Source organism: Equus przewalskii, chromosome 1, assembly GCF_037783145.1.
Source record: "Equus przewalskii isolate Varuska chromosome 1, EquPr2, whole genome shotgun sequence".
In the NCBI taxonomy this organism is placed as follows: domain Eukaryota; kingdom Metazoa; phylum Chordata; class Mammalia; order Perissodactyla; family Equidae; genus Equus; species Equus przewalskii.
In genome coordinates, this window is record NC_091831.1 from 135,900,436 (window position 1) to 135,924,805 (window position 24,370).

At 40.5% G+C, this 24,370-nt stretch overlaps 1 protein-coding gene and 1 pseudogene across 2 annotated transcripts in view; one reads left to right on the top strand and one right to left on the bottom strand.

Annotated features, from left to right (window-relative positions):
- Positions 1-14,281, top strand: part of DNAAF4 (dynein axonemal assembly factor 4) — a 66,513-nt gene extending 52,232 nt beyond the window's left edge. The window contains exons 7-9 of one of the 2 annotated variants that reach the window (XM_070579749.1): positions 9,617-9,770; positions 11,878-11,983; positions 13,785-14,281. In XM_070579749.1, the coding sequence (XP_070435850.1) occupies positions 9,617-9,770; positions 11,878-11,983; positions 13,785-13,894 (370 nt within the window). In that variant the 3' untranslated portion in view covers positions 13,895-14,281. The remainder of the gene's footprint in view (positions 1-9,616; positions 9,771-11,877; positions 11,984-13,784) is intronic. The other variant, XM_070579757.1, reaches the window with a different exon arrangement.
- Positions 4,563-6,417, bottom strand: LOC103543705 (glyceraldehyde-3-phosphate dehydrogenase pseudogene; annotated as a pseudogene).
- Positions 14,282-24,370: the final 10,089 nt, after the last annotated feature.

Sequence of the window (24,370 nt, forward strand, 5' to 3'; positions counted from 1 at the left end):
GTAGTATAATTCATAAGAGTAGGTGAGATATCCAAAAAGAGTGTGTAGATTAGGAAACTAGTGGCCTGAGGATAAAACTCTGTCACCTACCAACATTTGAAGGTCTGAGAAAAGAAAGGATTACACAAAAATGCTAGTGGAATAGAAACTATAAGGAAAGAGTTTTTGTTTTATTTTGTCCTTCTTTAGTAATAGATAAGGTTTGAATAGATTAGGAGACAAGACAGAAGAAATGATTGAAGTGTCTGTAAGGAGAGTGAGAAAACTGGGTCAAGGCCAATGCTGGATGGATTATCTTGAATTTGTTTTGTTTTTCTCTTGTAAAAAGTTGCATTCATTTTAAAATTTTATAATGAAAATATTTCTTTTGAAAAAAATTTACACAGTCCATATCAAATGAAAGTCCCCCTTGGTTTTCACCCAGTCTACCTGCCTGCCCTGCCCCGCAATTGTATCTACTCTAAATCATTTCTTTAATTGCATTTGCTTGTCTTTAAGCTGCTATTGTCATAATCACAGTTAATATGTTCATAGCCTGTGGTGGTTTACAAGAGCTTTCACATACACTCTCTCATTAAATCCTCACAAGTATAGTTGGGTAGGACCTACTGCTTTTGCACTCATTTAACAAATATTTATTGAGAAACTAGCTTTACACAAAATGCTTGTTTAATTCCTGTAAAAATCTTAGTTGGATATTATCTTTATCCCCATTTTACAAATGTGGAAACAGGGCTGGAGAGGTTGAGAATGTTGGCTAGGGTGGTAGTTAATAAGTAGAACTAGGATTCAATCCCTGGTGAATATGATTTCAAAGTTTGTGTTCCAACCACTCCTGTCCACCTGTCACAGATAAGTAAAATCCTCTTCCTGTCCTTTTGTTCCGATTGATTAGCCTTAGTGCAGGCAGCCTAAGTGGTGTGGCTGTGAGTTCCTCCTCCTTGCAGCCCGAGAGTGCGAAGTGTGCATGACTGCAAGGACTGTTCTGTTGGAATGGTAACTTTGCTCTAGAAAATGTTGACAGATTGACTTGAAATAGATAGAGATACTTTATTTTCTGAGATTGGAGGAAAGAAAGTGAAGATAAGTGTGAATCTAGGTAAGTTTTTAACAAGGAATATTGCTTATTGGGTGATGTTGAGAACTCTGCTAGGTTAGAGAAAATGAATTCTTAGAGATGCCAGTCAGTGCAGCTGTGTGATTTCTCTCCTGTAGTGTTTAGTCTTTTGGATTTAAGAGTAGATCATTGAGCCAGGGTTGGGGTTTTGACTGACAATACAGCAAAAGACTAGTAGTGGAAAACTTGTGGAAAGACAGCTCAGATATTTAGCTGTGAAGTCTGCGCTGGGTTAGAAAGGAAGAGATGCCTGAGGGGCCCAGTGGACTAAGAGAAAATGGAGCAATTAAGAAATTAGAGGGTGGGGCCTGCCTGGTGGCACAGCCATTAAGTGTGCACGTTCCACTTCTCGGTGGCCCAGGGTTCGCTGGTTTGGATCCCAGATTTGGACATGGCACTGCTTGGCAAAAAGCCATGCTGTGGTAGGCGTCCCACCTATAAAATAGAGGAAGATGGGAATGGATGTTAGCTCAGGGCCAGTCTTCCTCAGCAAAAAGAGGAGGATTGGAAGTAGTTAGCTCAGGGCTAATCTTCCTAAAAAAAAAAAAAAAAGAAATTAGAGGGCATTGCAAGGTTGAAGTTTGAGTATAAAAGGAAAGTTGGCAGAATAGTAGCTGCCAGTGGTCAGTGGCTGGGATTCCAGAGTTTGCTATTTCTGAGGTAGTGCAGTTCAGGGGATGTCCAAGATGTGTCCCTGGAAGTGGTAGTAAAAGTAGAGTTGAGGAGGAGGTGATTTGAATTAAGGAGTTGCAGGTATTTCAAGGCTAAATTGATAAATGGGTCATATACCTAAAACTTAGAATCTTCTGGAATTATGGCAGAAGTTGGGATGGAGACAGGTGCTGGGAACCAGGTTTCCAAACCCTCACTGAGAGGCTGGCCCCATGGCCGAATGGTTAAGTTCGTGCACTCTGCTTCAGCGGCCTGGGGTTTCACCAGTTCGGATCCTGGGCGTGGACCTAGCACAGCGCCTCAAGCCATGCTGAGGCAGCATCCCACATGCCACAACCAGAAGGACCTACAACTTGAATATACAACTTTGTACTGGAGGGCTTTGGGGAGAAGAAGAAAAAACAAAAAAGATGATTGGCAACAGGTGTTATTTCAGAGCCAATCTGAAAAAAAAAAACCCTCACTAAATAAAAGAAGAATGCTTTAAAAAAAGCCAGGGGCTGGCCCAGTGGTGTAGTGGTTAAGTTTACGCATTCCACGTCAGTGGCCCAGGGTTCGTGGGTTCAGATCCTGGGAGTGGACCTACACACCACTCATCAAGCCATGCTATGGTGGCACCAGGAGTAAAGCCAGTGCAAAGGAGTAGAGGCAGGTGAGAGTAGGAAAGGGTGGCAAATAGGGACTTTAATATGAGCACAAGGGAGATGCGTGCTTTTTGATCAGTGCCCAAAGATAACAGGGTTGATGGGCGTGGTTAGAAAGTCCTTTGGCACAAGGTGTTATGGTGCTGGGACTGGCTAAAGGTCCTATGCAGTGTTTGGTCTGGTCTTATTTCCGATATACTAATGACATGATTGGATTTAAGACTGGAAAGGGCATTGAACAAGGGTTGAAGTTTTGACTGACAAGTACAGCAGAAGACTAGTATTTATATAAAGTGTATATATATATACATAGGATATATCAATTATATGGGTATAAATATGTCTATATATGTATATGTTATCTGTGTATAATATGTGTGTATATTATATGTATATAAATACACATATAATTGATATATTCCTGTCTATTCATTGCTGGCAAAAGCAATGAATTGGCAGCAACCTAGTGCAAAAGTGTACTTTGCAGCTGTCAGGTGTGACTGGTAGATTGAAATTACTTTAGTCTCTGTTGTTTTTGTACCATTTTGCCTTACTGCCTCCAATTAGGTAGTAAAAGCAAGAGAAGAAGAAGAGAGTTAAAAATGAGGGGAGATGGAAGAAAACTTAGTAACTAATGACACCCAGAGAAACAGAGCAAAGTAGAGTTAATCATAGTGCCAAGTACAGACAGATAAAAGGAAAGGTAAGACTTGTTAGAGAGAACTCTGTCCTCTTCAGCAATGTAGTGCAGTACAAAAGACAGAAACTGACCTAATAGAACCGGTTCAGAAGCAAGGTGTTGAATTTAAGCCCAAGGATGAAATACTTTCATCTCCAGAGGCTTTGTTTCATGGTAGCCTTCTATATGTACACAGGCAAAAAGAGTCCAGCTGTCCTTATTGTGTTTAAACCTATGAGACACTTGTTTCACAAAAGGGTAGAGGTAGGCATGCCTTTCAAAAGAGCAATAGCTTGAGAAAATGTTTCAGGGATTATATCTATTCAAAAACAGACTCTGAGAAAAAGCCACAGAATGTTTTCATTTTTCATTACCAACCGCCTCCTGCTGTGTCTTAGTTTTAAATGCCAAATCTACCTTTCAGGAAAATACATAAGCATGGTTAATTTTATTTGCTAATCAAAGAATTTTACCTTTTCCAATTAACATTGTGCCAGATAACTTTTTACTGAGAACATCTCACATGAAACAGAGTTTGGAGGCTATAATTTAGATACATGCAAGGTATGGTGTTATTTAACAGCCTTACATGACTCAGAATCTGTAAATAGCTTTAATAGCTACCCTTCCAGAAGACGCTTGTAATCACGTAAGGCAGATAGACCATTGTTCTGTCCCACTGACGTTACTCTGTGCTTGATTTTTAACATAAGTTTTGTTGGACCTTGTCTTAATCCCAGACTTAAAATCCCTTCTTTCCCCACACTAGGACCACTTGAATTCTGTCTGCATATGTCACTCTCCACAGCAGATTCTAATGTTAGATAGGAGGGAATCGAGGATATATAATTCTACAGTTTTGCATCCAGCATTGTATCACCGTTCTTACATAAAATCGCCTACCCGAGTTCTAGTGTCTGAATTTCCTTTTCTTTTGAGGAAGATCAGCCCTGAGCTAACATCTGCTGCTAATCCTCCTCTTTTTGCTGAGGAAGACTGGCCCTGAGCTAACATCCGTGCCCATCTTCCTCTGCTTTATATGTAGGATGCCTACCACAGCATGGCTTGCCACGCGGTGCCATGTCCACACCCGGGATCTGAACTGGCGAACCCCGGTCTGTCGAAGCGGAATGTGTGCACTTAACTGCTGCGCTACCGGGCTGGCCCCTGAATTTCCTTTTTATTCTCTTGGCCTAAGTGTCAGATTTTGTAGCCTGCCTAATACTCCAGTCTTTTTAAGATTGAGGATGTGCTTTGCTTTTGCTTTTTCTCTTGCCCCCCAAGTTATTTCTGCTTCTGAACTCCAGCTTTGTATGTGGGAGCCTGCTGTTTGCTTATAGACTAACCGAGTACCAGCTTCTGCCAGTCTGAATTTCTGTATGCTTGTTGTTTCTGAATTTTCTGTAGCTGGATTCTGCCTGTCTGGATGTTCTTTTACTTCATGTTGGAGTTTTCTTTTTTGGCTGGGTACAGTGTACTTTATTGATGGTACATGACAAGGTAGGGCTCCCCAAGCCCCTCCCCTTCTTCAGGGGGTCTGAGATGGAAACTGTGGAGGTCAGGAGACTCTCAATATGTTAGGGGGTCAAGTTGGGGCAAGTATTCCCAGCAGCTGAGGCCCTTTCTCCTTCTCTTGCTGGGTGATTGGTGGTCCAGGGGGCTCTTACTCCTTGGAGGCCATGTGGGCCATGAGGTCCACCACCCTATTGCTGTAGCCAAATTCATTGTCATATCAGGAAATGAGCTTGACAAAGTGGTCGTTGAGGGCAATGCCAGCCCCAGCATCAAAGGTGGAAGAGTGGGTGTCACTGTTAAAATCGCAGGAGACAACCTGGTCCTCAGTGTAGCCCAGGATGCCCTTGAGGGGGCCCTCCGATGCCTGCTTCACCACCTTCTTGATCTCATCGTATTTGGCAGCTTTCTCCAGGCGGCAGGTCAGATCCATGACTGACACATTAGGGGTGGGGACACGGAAGGCCATGCCAGTGAGCTTCCCATTCAGCTCAGGGATGACCTTGCCCACAGCCTTGGCAGCACCAGTAGAAGCAGGGATGATGTTCTGGGCAGCCCCTCGGCCATCGTGCCACAGCTTCCCAGAGGGGCCATCCACGGTCTTCTGGGTGGCAGTGATGGCATGCACTGTGGTCATGAGTCCCTCCACGATGCCAAAGTGGTCATGGATGACCTTGGCCAGGGGGGCCAAGCAATTGGTGATGCAGGAGGCATTGCTGACAATCTTCAGGGAATTGTCATACTTCTCGTGTTTCACGCCCATCACAAACATTGGGGCATCAGCAGAAGGAGCAGAGATGATGACCCTTTTGGCTCCACCCTTCAAGTGAGCCCCAGCCTTCTCCAAGGTAGTGAAGACACCAGTGGACTCCACAACATATTCAGCACCAGCATCGCCCCATTTGATGTTGGCGGGATCTCGCTCCTGGAAGATGGTGATGGCCTTTCCGTTGATGACAAGCTTCCCGTGCTCGGCCTTGACTGTGCCATGGAACTTGCCATGGGTGGAATCATACTGAAACATGTAGACCATGTAGTTGAGGTCAATGAAGGGGTCATTGATGGCGACAATATCCACTTTGCCAGAGTTAAAAGCAGCCCTGGTGACCAGGCGCCCAATACGGCCAAATCCGTTTACTCCGACATTCACCATCGCGTCGCGGGCACGCGGCTAGCAGTGCGGAAGGGAAGCGGCTGTCTGTCGAACGAGGAGGGGCAGAGAGCGTCATGTTGGAGTTTTTGATGCTGATTATTGACCACCTGTTACCATCTTCTCCCAACATAGCACACAGTTCTCCTTGCCAAATTGAATTTCTTCTAATACTTTGGTTTCGGTCCATTCCCTGGCAGAAACTGTGAAGGGTTAGCCCACCACAGTTTCATACATGCTAGCAGAAGAAAGGAGACCCATGGGTCAGAGACAAAGGACAGGCAGCTTGAGCTTCATGTTCGTTCCCTTTGCCCTTCAAGTCCCATGGGGCCAATGCAGAGGCAGACTCAGGTGGATACCCTACACACAGCAGGTTTGTACCACGGCTGAGAAGGCCATGTTTACGGAACAGAGTTTTTATGAAAGGATTATAAGCAAACCTGTCTAACCTTTGCCTTGCAAGGAGATGTTATCTTTATTACACTGAGTGGCAAACAAATCTGGTCTTTGCCCAAGAGGCAGACACTATCTCTATCTTCCAAAGTTGTGTGCTATACAGACATCTTTGAAAAGAGAGTCCTACAAAAGCTGTCAGTGCATCTGACATAAGACATGCAAGAAAATAAGAGACTCATGGAGCATTGTCTCCCAACAGCCCTTCGTACTTACTTACTTTCAGAACAGATCCGCCAAATCTGCCCTGCTCTGCTGCATTTTTTAGAACTCTGTTTATGGAGGTAGGACTGTTTTCATATGCTGATGCTTTTTGCCTAACTTCAGGAAGTTTAGAATCCGTATTCTAAGATGACTTCTTTAATGTAATGATAATTTTGTTCAGTTGCTTGTTTGTGTGCATTTTATAGCCCATAATATTCTGTTACAGTACCTATTATGGCCTAGCTTGTCATTTTATTTAGTGTGCAATATTCTTTTCCTTCTTCCGTCCTGGGTGCCAAATTTTGCTGGTTGACGTGCCTTTACCAAGGCACACTGATATTTACCTTTAGAAGCCCGTACAATGTTTTCTGTCTACACAAGATGCTGAAAGAGACAAGGACTTTCAAAGTTCTTTGAGGGACAGGTGGCTGTTACAGTTCCTATTGCCCACAGAACAGAACTGTTCTGTCTCCTGTTGGAATATGTGTTGCTCTCTACCCCCGTTGCTGTTTCTGAGCCCCACTGCTTCTGATTTCTCATAACTCTTTTCTGCTCCTTTCTTCACTTCTCTCCACATTGCTTCTTTCTTGTCACTCCTGCCTCTTGTTGTTTCTCCCCCACTCAACTCTTGTACAGAATGTTTGGCCCTTTTGGCCATTGCCAAATGGAAAGAATGTTTAAGAATGTTTCTTTCTTAAAGGCAAGCCAATCGGTTATCATAAAATTCACAGGAGTGTTTACGATTGTCCATGTCTCTTTTGTTCTCGCTATACACTCACTACATTAAGCACTCAGCATGTGTTGGATGAATGAGTATTTTTGCATAATTCTTTTCACTGGCATTGCCTTATTTGGAGCATCAGGATAGACTTAATGGCTGTTAGCTGCTCTGTTTAAATTTGGTGTTCAAAGTCTACTGCCCTTTAGACAGAGGTTTCATTTTTTCCCTTTCCTTTTGAAATTCAGCTATTTCTGAGTTCAGCACCATACTGAAAGTTATAAAGCAACTTTTTGGATGTTTATAGGGTACTGAACTTTAAAGAATGTAATGTTCCTTTGGATTTATATTTTATTATGTATATAAATATCATTTAAAAAGTTTACTACTTCATATTTTTTGCTATTATGCCTCCTACAGTGGTTTTTTTTTTTTTTTTTTTTTGAGGAAGATTAGTCCTGAGCCAATATCTGTCACCAATGTTCCTCTTTTTGCTGAGGAAGACTGGCCCTGAGCTAACATCCGTGCCCATCTTCCTCTACTTTATATGTAGGACACCTACCACAGCCTGGCGTGCCAAGCAGTGCCATGTCCGCACCCAGCATCCAAACCAGCGAACCCAGGGCCACCGAAGTGGAATGTGTGAACTTAACCGCTGCACCACCATGCCGGCCCCTACAATGGTTCTTTTAGTACTGCTCATTATAAGCTCTTCTTCCCTTAGAGTCTGGGAGAATTTTTCTGATAAAACTGTTACATTGGGGCTGGCCAAACCAGAGGCACTCACAACTAGAATATACTACTATGTACTGGGGGGCTTTGGGGAGAAGAAGAAGAAGAAGGAGAAAAAAGAGTGGCAACAGTTGTTAGCTCAGGTGCCAATCTTTAAAGAAAAAAAAATCCCAAACAGCAATATACAGTACTGAGGAGTAAAAGTGGAGAGAGAAAGAGGGTCTCGGAGAGAGATTAAGGAAGAGAGAGAGACTGGTGGATTTTCTAAGGCAAAAAAATTTTTTGAGAGTAGTACTTTTGGTCAATGAGATGGGAAAGGAGTGAAGTGGGAGGTTTCTGGGAAAGGTTTTCTTGCTCTTAAGGAGCATATACCAGAAGATAGTATCCCATTTTCTTCTTAGGAATATTGTGCCTGAATGTGGCCCCTTAAACTCTGCAGCCATCTTACACCCATGAGGAAAACTAGCCCTAGAATGAGGTAGCCGCTGAGTACAGTAGAAAGAAGAAATGGAAGAAACTTGAGGCCTTAATAACATCCTTGAACTGATTGTGTTGGGCATGGTATAGTGGAGCCTTTCCCTCTGGACTTTAATGTGAGATACTTTATTTCCTTGCTTGTTTAAGCCAGTTTGAGTTGGGGTTCTCTTACTTGCGGTCAGAAACATCCTAGCTGCTAGGAGGCATTTCAGAAACGTGAACTGTTCCCACAGAATTAGCTTTTCTAGTTTGTGCAAGTTATTTTACATGTGAGTCAGGCCTAGGTCAGATGTCACGGTGGTGTCATTTTCCCTTTCACTCATGATTTACTGGCTGCTTGCATGAGTCTACTTTTGGTGTCATCATGTTTAATTTTCTAGAACTGTAAAGTATGCAGTACAATCGACTGGAAATGAAGACAAAGTGTTATTTATATCACACTTTTATATTTGTCAAAGTATTTTCTATTTCCCTTATGTTTATCATTTTTTTTAAGTTCTGGGAATTATACATAAAGAAAGAAACTTTACATTTTAAATAAATCCTTTAATTATGTACAACTCTTTATTTGAAGAGAATTTTGGAAGATTTGAACTGAAAGAGTGTATCTATTAGGATGCTTTTCTCTGCAAGTTAGAAAAAAACTCAGTGTAAATTGGCTTTACGTTAAAAGGAATTTATTGCCTTATATAACTAAAAAGATAAAGGTGTATTGCATTTCAGATAAAGCTTGATCCAGCAGCTTAACTATATCACCAAGAGCTCAGTTTCCTTCTGCCTTTTTGTTCTTTTCGTAATTTCGTATCAGCTTTATTCTAATGCTAGTTCTTCCTATCGTGTTAAAAATGGTCAGCAACAATTTGGGCTGTGTGCTTTTGTCATTTGTATCCAGCAAAGGGAGTGTCCCCAATTTTTCATCCTCCAGCTTTGGAAACAGTCACAGGCTTCATTCTGAGTAGACCAGTTTAGGTCATAAACCCATCCCTGAGTCAGTCATTGTAGCACGGAGGATGGAAATATGCCTCCTGGCTTGAACCACTGATGGCTACCGTTGGAGGCAGGGGAGAGGTCAGTCGCCTTCAGCTTACATGCTGATGTATGTGGAGGAGGGGCGGAGTCTAGTGCAGCTGATGATGTCCATGGTACAGGGAACAGAAAAGGAGGTAAGCCATCCCCTCTGCCAAATATAATTAGATATTAATATTGTGTTTCTGCTTCAATGTTATATTGTTTTTCTTTTCTGTTTTTGTCTCATTAGCAAATTATTTGCAACCGAAAACTATTTGGCAGCTATTAATGCATACAACTTAGCTATCAGACTAAATAATAAGATTCCAGTATTATACCTGAATCGGGCTGCTTGCCACCTAAAACTAAAAAACTTACATAAGGCCATCGAAGATTCTTCTAAGGTATGTGTATCTACTTATTTATATATGGTGCTTTAACATTGTTATCCTCCTATTTATTGGTTTAAATGATGCCTTTTGTCTGTTAAATTTAAATAATTGAGATGCAAGTATTTTAAGAATCGTCTTGCAATTACATCTTTTTACCAAAAAAAAAGATTTTTTTTGAATGGACAAGGAACTGCTGTTTCTTGAGACTGCAAGTTAGATGAGAAATCCCCTATCAATTGCTACTGTACTGCCTTGGTGTATCAGTTGAAGTTATAAGGAAATTAGTAAGTGGTTGTCAGTTTATTTTTATTTATTTATTTTATTTATTTATTTTTTTGAGGAAGATTAGCCCTGAGCTAACATCTGCCACCAATCCTCCTCTTTTTGGTGAGGAACCTAGCCCTGAGCTAACATCTGTGCCCATCTTCCTCCACTTTATATGTGGGACACCTGCCACAGCATGGCTTGGCAAGCAGTGCCATGTCTGCACCCTGGATCCAAACTGGTGAACCATGGGCCGCCGAAGCATAACGTGTGCACTTAACTACTGCACCACCAGGCCAGCCCCGATTGTCAGTTTATACTCACCCTTTTTCTTATTAAAGTTTTGCAGACTTAAGGCAAGGTAGAAGGAGGAACACTTGGTCCCACTGCTACTTGCACAGTTAAAGGATGTATCCATAATCCTTTTCCCATTACCGCACAAAATTGGGGTTCTCTTGCCCAATATGCGTAAACAAGCCAATTAATTATGGCATCAGCCTTTGGGAAAGAAAGCAGCTTTATTCTGAAAGATTGATTTGCAGAGAGACGGGGCTGTGTGCCCTCAGATCTGTCTCTCCAATTCAGGATTTGGGGCAAAATTTAAGAAGTTAGGGACGGGGGCCGGCCTGGTGGTACAGCGGTTAAGTGCGCACGTTCCATTTCGGTGGTCCGGGCTTCGCTGGTTCGGATCCCGGGTGCGGACATGGCACCGCTTGGCATGCCATGGTGTGGTAGGCGTCCCACATATGAAGTAGAGGAAGATGGGCGTGGATGTTAGCTCAGGGCCGGTCTTCCTCAGCAAAAGAGGAGGATTGGCAGTAGTTAGCTCAGGGCTAATCTTCCTCAAAAAAAAAGGAAGTTAGGGAGAACAGGTTGGCACATGGAGACGCTGGTGGGACAGGTTTTGATTGGTGGGCTGCAAGCATTTATGGTAAGATTCGAAACATTTATGGTGAGGTTCTAAACTTTTATGGAAGGTGGGGAAGGAATTTTAACACGAGATCTTCCTGAATAACGAATCCCTTGCTTCTGATAACAGACCAACTTTAAGGTCCAGTCATATCCCAGGCCTTTGGTTCCATGGGGAGGAGAATCTGGTTCTGCGGTCATTTCAAGTGAAGATTTCTTCTTCTGCACATGCCTTGGCTACATGACTTTGCAAATTTTCTGAAAGGCAATTCTTAATCCCTCTGTTGATAAGAGATGGGGTCAGTTGAACTGGTCCTGGAGGGCCTGTGGTTACAAGAGTAACTTAGTATATCCTAATTTCCATTACTAATATCATGTCATTATCTTAAACGTCTAGTCTTTTCTCTTTTTTCCGTATCAAAATAACTTGTTTTAAAGGAAAATCACATACAAAATCTCTTATGTGGCTCCTTGAGATTGAGGATATGGAGGAAACAGCCAGTCCTCATACTTTGATCTCATTAAGCTACTGAAGATCTGACAATATTTTTATAATCCAGTTTTCCTTTTACTAGCACAGTTTTGTGTACAAACAAATATTTATTGAATGAATGAATAAACGGAATCACCCAATTTGTATATAAAAGACCACAAATGCTATTTAATTATTCCTGGTAGTAAAGGTAAAGCTATATATAGGTTTCAAATGGTAAACCAAATCATAACTTTGGGGGGCAGGGTATGAATCTCGTATAGGAACAACTGAACAATTCCTTAAATTGTTCAACATAAATATATGTATTTGATAAATTGCTGTACTGACTAAGCCAAAAAATATAGGTGTGTAAGAGCTTGAGACTTGTTTTAAAATTAAGATTTTTACCATGTTTTTGCTCATGTTTAAATTAGGAGGTTATGTCTTTCTCTTCTTCTTATTTTTTGTAAGGCACTAGAATTATTGACACCACCTGTTGCAGACAATGCTAACGCAAGAATGAAGGCACATGTACGACGTGGAACAGCATTCTGTCAACTAGAATTGTATATAGAAGGTAAGAAATTGATAGAAATGTTTTTACGTTCCAAGTTATACTTTGAAAAAAATGTCATTGGGATTATTTAAGATTATGACTTTTTTAGGACTCCATTATTTTATATTTATAGGATTTAATTTATTCTTTGCAACTTAACTGACAAAAAGTGATTTTGAAATATTTTAAAAATTCATTGTTGTAGAAGGGAGTTAAAACAAGAGGTGAACAAAACTAGGAAAATGCTGTGGTATCAGACAAGTTTTCTATAGAAAGATTTATGATAAAGGATATCATTGAGTCACTTAAGATATAATGGAAATTGTTAAATGAGCTTTTTTGGTCATACACACATACACAACATACACATACATAAGCTCAGAAATAACTGATCTACCACAATGTATGATTATTACTTATATTCATGAGACTACTAAAGTTTGTAATTCAGCCCCATGTTTATAGAAGCCGTAGCATTTATTTAATTTTTATTGTTTTTCATTTTTAATGTATTTAGGGGCTATTTGCAGTTACTCACGTTGCCCAAAAGGGCAGAATTTTGTAGTACCCAGAGTTACATCCTCAACGCTCCTCTTCACACACCTTCCTACCCAGATGCCCATCAGCTTCCATTCATTCAAGGCATAAAGGCCTACGCTTTGAGGATGCCTTGCTAGAGAGCGGGCTCTAGCCTGTAAAGTTTTATTATTTCTGACTTTTTTGTAAACGTCTTTCTGTAACTTTTAGGAGATTCTTCTAACCAAAGCATCGAATTAGGTTTATGTGCCCCCTCCTTTTCTTAATATCCTATCCATTTTCATGAGGATAAAAATTATTAAGACAAGAATGAAACATTTTAAAGCATTCTTTAGAAATTATAGTATCATAGACTTTTTTGAGCTAGAAGAACACTTCATGTTAAAGATGAGAAAATGGGCCCAGCCCGATGGCACAGCGGTTAAGTGCGCACATTCCACTTTGGCGGCCTGGAGTTTGCCGGTTCGGATCCTGGGTGCGGACATGGCACCTCTTGGCATGCCATGCTGTGGTAGGCGTCCCACATATGAAGTAGAGGAAGATGGGCACAGATGTTAGCTCAGGGCCAGTCTTCCTCAGCAAAAAGAGGATTGGCAGCATTTAGCTCAGGGCTAATCTTCCGCAAAAAAAAAAAAAAAAAAAAAGATGAGAAAATGGAGGCTTGGAGAAGTTAAGTGATTTGCCTGAGGTGGCATGGCAGATCAATAGCACTTAGAACTCAGGTTTCCTTATTCCCAGAGAAATTCTTCCTATTGCTTTTTTTCCGTAAAGATTTAGATTCAGTTATATATTTTTACCAACTAGTCCACAGTGCTTCCCTTTTTAACCAGTTTTCCTCAAAGGAATTCTGTAGATGTGATAACTATGGAAAAAAGCACAAACTATAGTCTATGAGTTCTATAAAATTATTTTTCTTAATCTAGAATTTCTAAATAAGATGCCATTTATTTTTCATTGAGGTGATAAAAATGTTCTTTTGATATATGAGTTTTGAGTCTGGTCATGCTGTAATGAGGTTAAGCTGTTAGCTTATTTGTACTTAAAGTAACTGCTTCTTAGTAAATCCTGAATGAAATCATTATAATTCCCAAAATTACTGAAAAATTTCTGCAATCTCAGAGTAGCTACCATATGTGTGAAGATGGGAATCTGACTTAAAACCTGGTACTTGTCCTGAACCATGGTCCTAGTGTGTGTTTTTTTTAATATTTAAAAAATATTGTCTAGATAACACAAGTATTTATAAAGTATTTATTTTACTGATCACATTGCTGTATAAATATAGGCCTACAGGATTATGAAGCTGCACTTAAGATTGATCCATCCAACAAAATTGTACAAAATGATGCTGAGAAGATTCGGAATATAATTCAAGGAACAGAACTAAAATCTTAATGACTACTAGAAGCAACTAAGTATTGTACTCGGTATTGTTTTAAGTTTTTCAAAAATAACTGGAGGCGTTTGGAATCTGTACATATTATGGCCGATGGTCCGGAATCACTTTCTCTTCAGTCCTCTAGTTCTGCAGAGGGCAAAATATAAATCTGTAGAAAGTGAAATGTTTGACTTGATGGTTTTTGAGTAAGTAAATCAAAATAAGAATAATCTACATAATTCTTTGTTTCTTCATATTAATACATAATTATATTTTTTTGTTACTGAATTCAGCTTGCCCTTATAACTAACAAAATATTTGTTGGTATAATGATTACCAGGACACTTACTGATTCGTTTTTAAGAAGGTAGAAGTTTAAAATAAAAGACAGTGTTTATAAAGTATTTTTATTTGTATTAAATATACTATTTAATTGTCTGAATGTTTGACAGTTGTTACAGAACCAGGTTTGTTTTGCCCGCTGCACGATTATGCCAATCACAGAGAAGACGCGTTTGCAAATGAGACAGGATTCAATCACAAGGCGACCAAGCAAGGAGGCTGGAGAATCAGTCTCAGATCCGCCTCCTGGAACATGGGGACTCAGGGATATTTATGGGATAAGGGGGTGGGACAGTCTGAGGTGTGGGAATAGATGATGGGAGGTAAGGAGAAGTGAGGAAAATGATGATCTGCGCAAGTGCAGTCAAGCTTCATGCCTGTAGGACGCATGTTCACAAAATGGCGGCATTACCATGATCTCAGGGTGGAGTTTTTAGCTCCTTGACGTCACAAAGGTCACTTGCTCAGAATTTGCACAGGCCCAGTTGATGGGTTGGTGATCTCAACTGGCCTGAACTGGACAAGGAGTCAACTCTCAGTTCCCGAAAAACTCAAGCACTCCACCTGTTACCATGGTGACCCAAGCATCAGAGATGTTATCTGTAGAGTGGGTTTTAGTAGTGCATTATCTAACTACTTTTGCCAACAAACAGCTGAGTATAATTAAAGCAAGTTTGGCCGCCAGTTTCACCTTGACCTTGGTATAATCAATACTGATGTTTTCACTTAGTTCCCAAATGCACAGAACCTTTTATTTTTTCTTTAATGCTGACCCACCCTGTTGTTTGAGGTTAGACTAGTTCACCCTGGTCAAACTGTTTGGCAAACCTTATCTTTAACTTTAGTTATAGACAGTGTTCCCCAAAACATCGACCATGTTTCATAGCACTATCTAGTGAAGATAAGTTTTCTAGGGGCATTGTTTTCTAGTACCTTCAAGTACACTAGGAAAAAAAAACAAAGGGTGAAATATTAACTTAGAATATTAGGATATTGGCATCAGATTGCACCACCATTTGTGTTGTATCACTGTGATGATGCAAGCATTAAGCAAAAACAGTACAGCTTCTCTTTTGTATATGGTAGTTGTCACAATTCTCTGATTAGAGGATTTTTAGGAAAACAAAAAGAATTTTAGGAATAAGTTTTTACAGTATTTGGTCATCTGACGTCATTCAAGTAGGTCATAAAACAGCCTCGTGGTGTTGTTTTTAATGCAAAACTTTTTTTTTTTTAAGATTTTATTTTTCCTTTTTCTCCCAAAGCCCCCTGCCAGTACATAGTCGTGTATTTTCAGTTGTGGGTCCTTCTAGTTGTGGCATGTGGGATGCTGCGTCAGCATGGCTCGATGAGCAGTGCCATATCCGTGCCCAGGATTCGAAGCAGGGAAACCCTGGGCCACTGAAGTGGAGCGTGTGAACTTAACTGCTTGGCCATGGGGCCGGCCCTGAAACTTTTACTTCTATAAAGCCACTTTTGATAACTTCTGTAGCAATCCTGTCCAGTTATCAGACTTTCTGATGAGGCAGGATTGCTATTTCTTATAATCAACCCTGGTTTGTTTGTTTTCATTTTTTTTTTTATTAATGTTATGATAGATTACAACCTTGTGAGATTTCAGTTGTACATTATTGTTAGTCATGTTGTGGGTACACCACTTCCCCCTTTGTGCCCTCCCCCCACCCCCCCTTTTCCCTGGTAACCACCGATCAGATCTCCTTGTCAATATATTAACTTCCACCTATGAGTGGAGTCATATAGAGTTCGTCTTTCTCTGACTGGCTTATTTCGCTTAACATAATACCCTCGAGGTCCATCCATGTTGCTGCGAATGGGCCAATTTTGTCTTTTTTTATGGCTGAGTAGTATTCCATTGTGTATATATACCACATCTTCTTTATCCAATCATCAGTTTCTGGGCATGTAGGTTGGTTCCACGTCTTGGCTATTGTAAATAATGCTGCGATGAACATAGGGGTGCAAGGGACTCTTGGGATTTCTGATTTCAGGTTCTTAGGATAGATACCCAGTAATGGGATGGCTGGGTCATTGGGTATTTCTATTTTTAACTTTTTGAGAAATCTCCATACTGTTTTCCATAGTGGCTGTACCAGTTTGCATTCCCACCGACAGTGTATGAGGGTTCCTTTTTCTCCACAACCTCTCCAACATTTGTCGCTCTTGGTTTTGGATGTTTTTGCCAATCTAATGGGTGTAAGGTGATATCTTAGTGTAGTTTTGATTTGCATTTCCCTGATGATTAGCGATGATGAACATCTTTTCATGTGTCTATTGGCCATATTTATATCTTCTTTTGAGAAATGTCTGTTCATGTCCTCTGCCCATTTTTTGATCGGGTTGTTTGTTTTTTTGTTGTTAAGCCGTGTGAGTTCTTTGTATATTGAGATTAACCCTTTGTCGGATAAGTGGCTTGTAAATATTTTTTCCCAATTAGTGAGCTGTTTTTTTGTTTCAATCCTGTTTTCCCTTGCCTTAAAGAAGTTCTTTAGTCTGATGAAGTCCCATTTGTTTATTCTTTCTATTGTTTCCCTCAACTGAGGAGATATAGTGTCCGAAAAGATTCTTTTGAAACTGATGTTAAAGAGTGTACTGCCTATATTCTGTTCCAGAAGACTTATTGTTTCAGGCCTAATCTTTCGGTCTTTGATCCATTTTGAGTTTATTTTGGTGTGTGGTGAAAAAGAATGGTCAATTTTCAATCTTTTGCATGTGGCTGTCCAGTTTTCCCAGCACCATTTGTTGAAGAGACTTTCTTTTCTCCATTGTAGGCCCTCTGCTCCTTTGTCGAAGATTAGCTGTCCATAGATGTGTGGTTTGTTTGTTTTCATTTTTAAAAATAAATGTAACCAAAATAAAGGTGGGTCTTCTGTGTATCAGATACCAGTTTGACATTCAGAATGTGTTAACCGACCTAGTCTTCCTTTCCTCAGACTTTTCCAATTACTATCCCAATCAGAAAACAAGAGTAGGCCCAGTAGCTGCCCTAAGGGCAAAAGATAGATCCTGGGAGGAGGAAGAAGAAGGGAAACTCTTAAGTAGTTATTTGTTAACATTTTTGATCCTATCCTCTAAGTAAAGTCATGGTTTTAATGTGACAGAAATACTTGACCTCTTTTGAGCAACCTCCTATGGTTTGCAAGGGACCTTTGTCTTAGATTGAAGTGGTGACAGAGTGAAAATACTGATACAGATATTCCCATTTCCTTTATGATAAAAATGTCTCCCAAATAATAATGTTATCATTAAAACCAATGAATAAAAGATAAGAAAGAATTGTTATGGTAGTCCTTTGATTTTTTTCATAATGCCAATTATTTGATTGAAATTAATTTCAAGATACCAAGTGAGGGGTCGGCCCCGTGGCCAAGTGGTTAAGTTCGCGCGCTCCTCTTTGGCGGCCCAGGGTTTCCCTGGTTTGGATCCTGGGCGCGGATGGACATGGCACTGCTCATCAGGCCATGCTGAGGCAGCGTCCCACATAGCACAACCAGAGGACCTACAACCAGAATATGCAACTATGTACTGGGGGCTTTGGGGAGGAGAAGAAGAAGAAGAAGAAGAAAGAAGATTGGCAACAGATGTTAGCTCAGGTGCCAATCTTAAAAAAAAAAGATACCAAGTGAATAAAATAAACTAAATATAACCATTCCAGAAATGTGAACTGGAGGGCCGGCTCAGTGGTGCAGCAGTTAAGTTCACACGTTCTACTTTGGCGGCCCATGGTTCGCTGCTTCGGATCCTACACACCGCTTGGCAAGCCATGCTGTGGCAGGCGTCCCACATATAAAGTAGAGGAAGATGGGCACAGATGTTAGCTCAGGGCCAGTCTTTCTCCCCAAAAAAGAGGAGGATTGGCAGCAGATGTTAGCTCAGGGCTACTCTTCCTCAAAACAAATAAAAAAGAAAAGAAACATGAACTGGAGAGATCTTTAATCCCCCACTACTGTATGATTACCATACATAAATACACAGTGTACATGTTAATTAAAAAATTGTTTTGACAGATTTGGTTATGAACAAATATCAAAGCTATATCAAAATATTGCATGCAAAAGAAAGATCGTTAGTTAGCCCATGTTTGCAATGGATGCTTTATAGGAATAGGAAATAATTAGACTAGATTTAAAAAAAGGATATTTTCTGGGACTGGCCCAGTGGCAGAGTGGTTAAATTTGCACATTCTGCTTTGGTGGCCTGGGGTTTGCTGGTTTGGATCCCGGGTGTGGACGTGGCACTGCTTGGCAAGCCATGCTGTGGTAGGCGTCCCACATATAAAGTAGAGGAAGATGGGCATGGATGTTAGCTCAGGGCCAGTTTTCCTCAGCAAAAAGAAGCGGATTGGCGGCAGATGTTAGTTCCAGGCTAGTCTCCCTCAAAATAATAAATAAATAAATAAATAAATGGTATTTTCTTACATGCCACTTGCCTCTTGACTGACAGTCACTTGAGAGTCACCTAGGGTGGATTGGTAACTAGTTTCACAAAACATGTGTTTATCTTGTTATAGTGCTGAAGCATTTTATCAGGAATGCTCATTTCTTTTTTTCTTCCCAGAAAGAGATTGTGAATTACATCAAACAAGCAAGGTTTGTCTCAGACAAGGTTTGGGATAAATCTTCTTTTATACATTTTAGCTCTTTACTGACAGAGGTAAAAGTATTACTCCTAATAGATAAATGCTGTCTAGTAGTTTAATGGAAAGTAAACACATATAGTTATTTAAACATATGCTGTCCTGGCTCCTTAGTGTCAAAGGAAACCAGAGCTAGACAGTAGTTAGAGCAGTAAAAACAGATTTTACTCAGGAACTATTGCAATGGAGAGAAGAGACTTCAGTATAGAACTCGGTTAGTTCCTAATACAGCATGGACAAGTCGTGATTATTAGCCAAGGAACAAGTCGAGGGGGACGGGGGTTGTCAGTGGATAGAAAATTACTAAGAGGAAACATCAAGGGTAGGGAGATTCTGGCTAAACTAACATAACAGGGTTCTTGCTGAAGACAGGCCAGATTGATCACATATCACTTGGGGGATGGTGGAGGGATAAGGAAGTTGGTCAGATGGAAGGTGACCAGATATTGGCGGCGGGGATTCTGGCTAAACCAATTTAACAATATTCTTGCTACAACTGAGCTCGTAAGGGCAAAGCCCAAGGACGATGCCTAGTTGAAAAGGTGGCTCAGAGGAACCTGTTTAGAATTTGGTCAAGGAGGGACCACTTGTCACTCGCAAGCCAAGAAGTTTCGAAGAAACCTCATCCATGGCGGAATAAGGGTAAAGGATTTTTGCACATACTGTCTGGGGAAAAGGTTAGAAAGTGATCTCCCAAACGTAGCCTGACAACAGGGGTGTGTTTCATTTCCTTATCTGGCTCAGTCTGACTCTCAAAGACTCATCAAGAGCACCCTCAAGAGCTGACCCATCTCTGAGGATCAGATTCACATTAACCAAGCTCAGGAGACTGAACAAAAAAACCCTGCCTCCTTGTTATTCATAATCAGAAATTGAGAATGTTCATGAGTATGATAGGTTATATGACAATTCATTTCTTCTGATAAGCAGATGTGTATGGTACAATGGTAAACATGAAATCCAAAACAAGGATAATTAGTTTGATGAAAGGAATGTTTCATGGCATCATGCGTCCAATTTTACACAACAGGCTTCCTCTTTCCAAAAAAAGTTTAGGATAATTCCCTTTGTTTACAAGCCCTAAGGCATACCTCACTGTAACTAACTCTCATGTACTAATAATAAAACCAGTTTTCCTATTTTTTTCTTAAAGCTTTTTAAATTTAATTTAATTTTTCTTTGAGGAAGATTAGCCCTGAGCTAACTGCTGCCAATCCTCCTTTTTTTGCTGAGGAAAACTGGCCCTGAGCTAACATTCATGCCCATGTCCCTCTACTTTATATGTGGGATGCCTACCACAGCATGGCTTGCCAAGCGGTGCCATGTCCACACCCAGGATCTGAACCGGTGAACCCCGGGCCGCCAAAGCGGAATGTGTGCACTTAACCGCTGTGCCACGGGGCCGGCCCCAAACCAATTTTATTCTTTAGGTCATGACCAGGTTACTAGTATCTTCTCTTTGTCATTGTCCACAGTTTTTGAAATGTAAATCCTCATTCTATAATGTTTTAAAGGCATATGACCCTAAGATCATCTCTCCGGAGATATTCTCTTCAGAGAACTTTTTTTTTGTTTTTTGAGGAAGATTAGCCCTGAGCTAACATCTGCCACCAATCCTCCTCTTTTTGCTGAGGAAGACTTGCCCTGAGCTAACATCCATGCCCATCTTCCTCTACTTTATATGTGGGACACCTACCACAGCATGATGTGCCAAGCGGTGCCATGTCCGCACCCAGGATCCAAACCGGCGAACCCCAGGCTGCCGAAGTGGAATGTTTGAACTTAACTGCTGCACCACAGGGCTGGCCCCCAAAGAATTGCTTTTGACAATATTTACACCATACTTCATTTTAGCCTTTTTATGACCTAAATAAACATGGTTTTTGTTTAGTCAGCGAAACAAACTACTTACTACAGTACCTAGAACATAGTAAGTTTGCCTAAAGTATATGAATTTTTTTTTCTTCTTTTTCCCCAAAGCCCCCCAATATATAGTTGTATATTTTAGTTGTAGGTCCTTGTGGTTGTGCTATGTGGGTTGCTGCCTCAGCGTGGCTTGATGAGTGGTGCTAGGTCCGCACCCAGGATCTGAACCGGCAAAACCCTGGGCCACCGAAGTGGAGTGTGCAAACCCAACCACTGGGCCACGGGCCGGCCCCTAAAGTATGTGAATTTTTTAACATAATGTGCCTTAAATCTTTTCTAGAAGAATTGATTGTTCAAACTTTTATCTGAAATAGTCTATTTTTGGAAAAATTACAAAGTATATATTTTTTTACATTTTAGGGTAGCATATTCCAAAAGTGTACTGCTTTATTTAGTGTATCTCACAAAGTAGTGAATTTAATACTTTACAGTTCATACTCTAATGCTTCTTTTGGGTGATTCTTAGGTAGCCTAGTTCTAAGTATACTGTAAGTTTGTGGATAATTCTGTGCTTGGCCTATCCTTGGCTTTGATTTTATACACTTTAGCTTTTTTAGTCCATATTAAAGAAAACTTATTCTGTATTCATCTCCAGCTTCATTTTCCGTTTAGAACTGATTACTGTAGGTCAGCAGTTCTCACAATGTGGTCCCATCAAAATACAAATATGTTGGGCCGGCCTGGTGGGGCAGTGGTTAAGTTCGTACGTTTTGCTTCAGTGGCCCGGGGTTTGCTGGTTCGGATCCTGGGTGCGGACATGGCACTGCTTGACAAGCCATGCTATGGCAGGCATCCCACATATCAAGCAGAGGAAGATGGGCATGGATGTTAGCTCAGGGCCAGTCTTCCTCAGCAAAAAGAGGAGGATTGTCAGCAGTTAGCTCAGGGCTAATCTTCCTCAAAAAATAAATAAATAAATAACCTTTGGCCCTACCTCTCCTTCCAGCTATCACCCTGTTTCTCTGTTCAGTGTTTAACAAAGCTACTAAAAAGTAGTTTTTACTTCTTGCATTCTTTCTTAAACCTAGTCCAATAATGTTTTCCTGTCTGTGACCTCACTGGAACACTTCCTCCTGCGGTCACCAGTGACTTCCACATTGCCTAGTCAAACCCTGAGGTCTCAGTGCATGTGTTATCTCCCCAGATAATATCAGTTGGGTCATTCCTTCTTCTTGAAACAAGTTCTTTGCTTGGCTTCTGGGTATCACAGTGTTCCTAATTTCTTCCTGCTTCACCATAATGTCACTTATTCGCGGTCTCAGTTGTTTATTTCTCATCATTCCCCTGACTTCTAAATGTTGGAGTTCCCTAAAGCTTAGTCCTTGGGTCTCTTTTCTGCCTATACTTTGTAGTGTTAAAAAAGCACAGGCACAAAACGGAGTCTTTTGTCTCCACAACAGCAAATCAAGACTCCATTGCAATTTCAACCTCTCCCAGAAATGTAACTTTTCAACAATCTGAAATTTCCTGATTAGCGTTAGTGAGGTAATCTGCATGACAAAACCCCTGCCTTCCCTTCCCTTCCCGCCAAATGCCAAAGGAAGATGTCCTGGCCTACAATAATCCTTTCTTTTCTTTTGCTGATAACTTCCTTGCCCCACCCTCCTTCTGTCTGTAAAAATTTTCCCTTTTGTACACCTCCTCAGAGTATCTCTCTTCTTGCTGGATGGGATGCTGCCCCATTCATGAATTGCTTAATGAAGCCAATTGGATCTTTAAATTTACTTGGTTGAATTTTTGTTCTTTAAGTGTAGTCTTATCTGGTGTTATGATTTTAAATAATATCTTTGTGTGGATGTTGTTTAAATTGATTATACTCAGTTTAGGCTTCTCCCATGAACTCCAGACTTGATATTCATTTGCCTTACAACAGCTTGATTTTCCCCAGATATTTCCTTCACTTCCTTCAGGAGTGTGGTCAAACATCAACTTATCTGAGACCTTCCCCACCTAAAATAACTCCTTGCCCAAGCCTCTTTCTCCCCCAACCCTATTTTATTTTTTCCCATAACACTTATCACCTGGCATGATTTATATATATATAGACATATAATATTTACATGTAAATATTTATGTATGTCTACAGGCATATCTCTGAGATATTGCAGGTTTGGTTCCAGACCACTGCAATAAGGGAGTATCACAATAAAGCGAGTCACACAAATTTTTTGGTTTCCCAGTGCATATAAAATTTATGTTTACACTATACTGTAGTCTATTAAGCGTGCAATAGCTTATGTCTAAAAAAACAATTACATACCTTAATTCAAAAATACTTTAGTGTTGTTGAAAAATGCTAACCATCATCTAAGCCTTCAGCAAGTCGTAATCTTTTTGCTGGTTGGAGGGTCTTATTAAAAAATGCAGTATCTGGTGCCGGCCCCCTGGCACAGCGGTTAAGTTCACACATTCCGATCTGTGGCCCAGGGTTCGCTGGTTCAGATCCCAGGTGCAGACCTACGCACTGCTTGCCAAGCCAAGCTGTGGCAGGCGTCCTGCATATAAAGTAGAGGAAGATGGGCATGGATGTTAGCTCAGGGCCAGTCTTCCTCAGCAAAAAAGAGGAGGATTGGAAGCAGATGTTAGCTCAGGGATAATCTTCCTCAAAAAAAAAAAGTTTGGCTGCCCTGTGGCTGAGTGGTTAAGTTGGCGTGCTGTGCTTCGGTGGCCCAGGATTTCCTGGGTTCGGATCCTGGGCACGGACATGGCACTGCTCATCAAGCCATGCTGAGGTGGCGTCCCACATGCCACAACTAGAAGGACCCACAACTAAAAATATACAACTGTGTACAGGGGGGCTTTGGGGAGAAAAAGGAAAACAAAAAACAAAAAACCACAGTATCTGTGAAGGGCAATAAAACGAGGTATGCCTGTATATGTATGTAACATGTAACATAAATACTTAAATATTATATATATACTCATGTAAGTGTTTACATGTAAATATGTATACATATTTTACATATACATATTTATATATTATTTTGGATCTGTTTTTCCCTAATAGAATTTACTAGAATCTAAGCTGTATGTATCCTAAAATATAAACACATAAAATCATTCTCAATTATAAAGTTCTGAAAAAAACATAATTATTTAAACCTAGCCCCAAGCCTGTCATACACTACTCACAAAAATTAACTTAAAATGTATTAAAGACTTAAAGGTAAGACCTGAAACTGTAAAGTTCCCTAGAATTGTCCCTGGACTTTAATAGGCACTGAATGACTACGTAGGGGCATTCCAGACAACATACCTTATTCTGAGATATTCATCCTATCTAAGAATTTTAGCAACAACAACAAAAAAGGGCTTAACCACCTGCCATAGTAAGAAACTTTAGATTAATGTCTAGAGTCTACATATTAAAAAGTTGACTTCTCTTGCCACAAAATGAGCACCTACAGCAGAGGGGAATAATGGTTTGTACAGTTTACGTGGGGAAAAGGCTAGGAAACTCAAATTCTGTTGATTACTCACCTGGAAATCTTGTGCAGTGCCTTGATTTTTGATGTTTTAGAGGAAGTAAACAAAACTAATTTTTCTTCTTGCTTGTGCCATTAGCAAATAC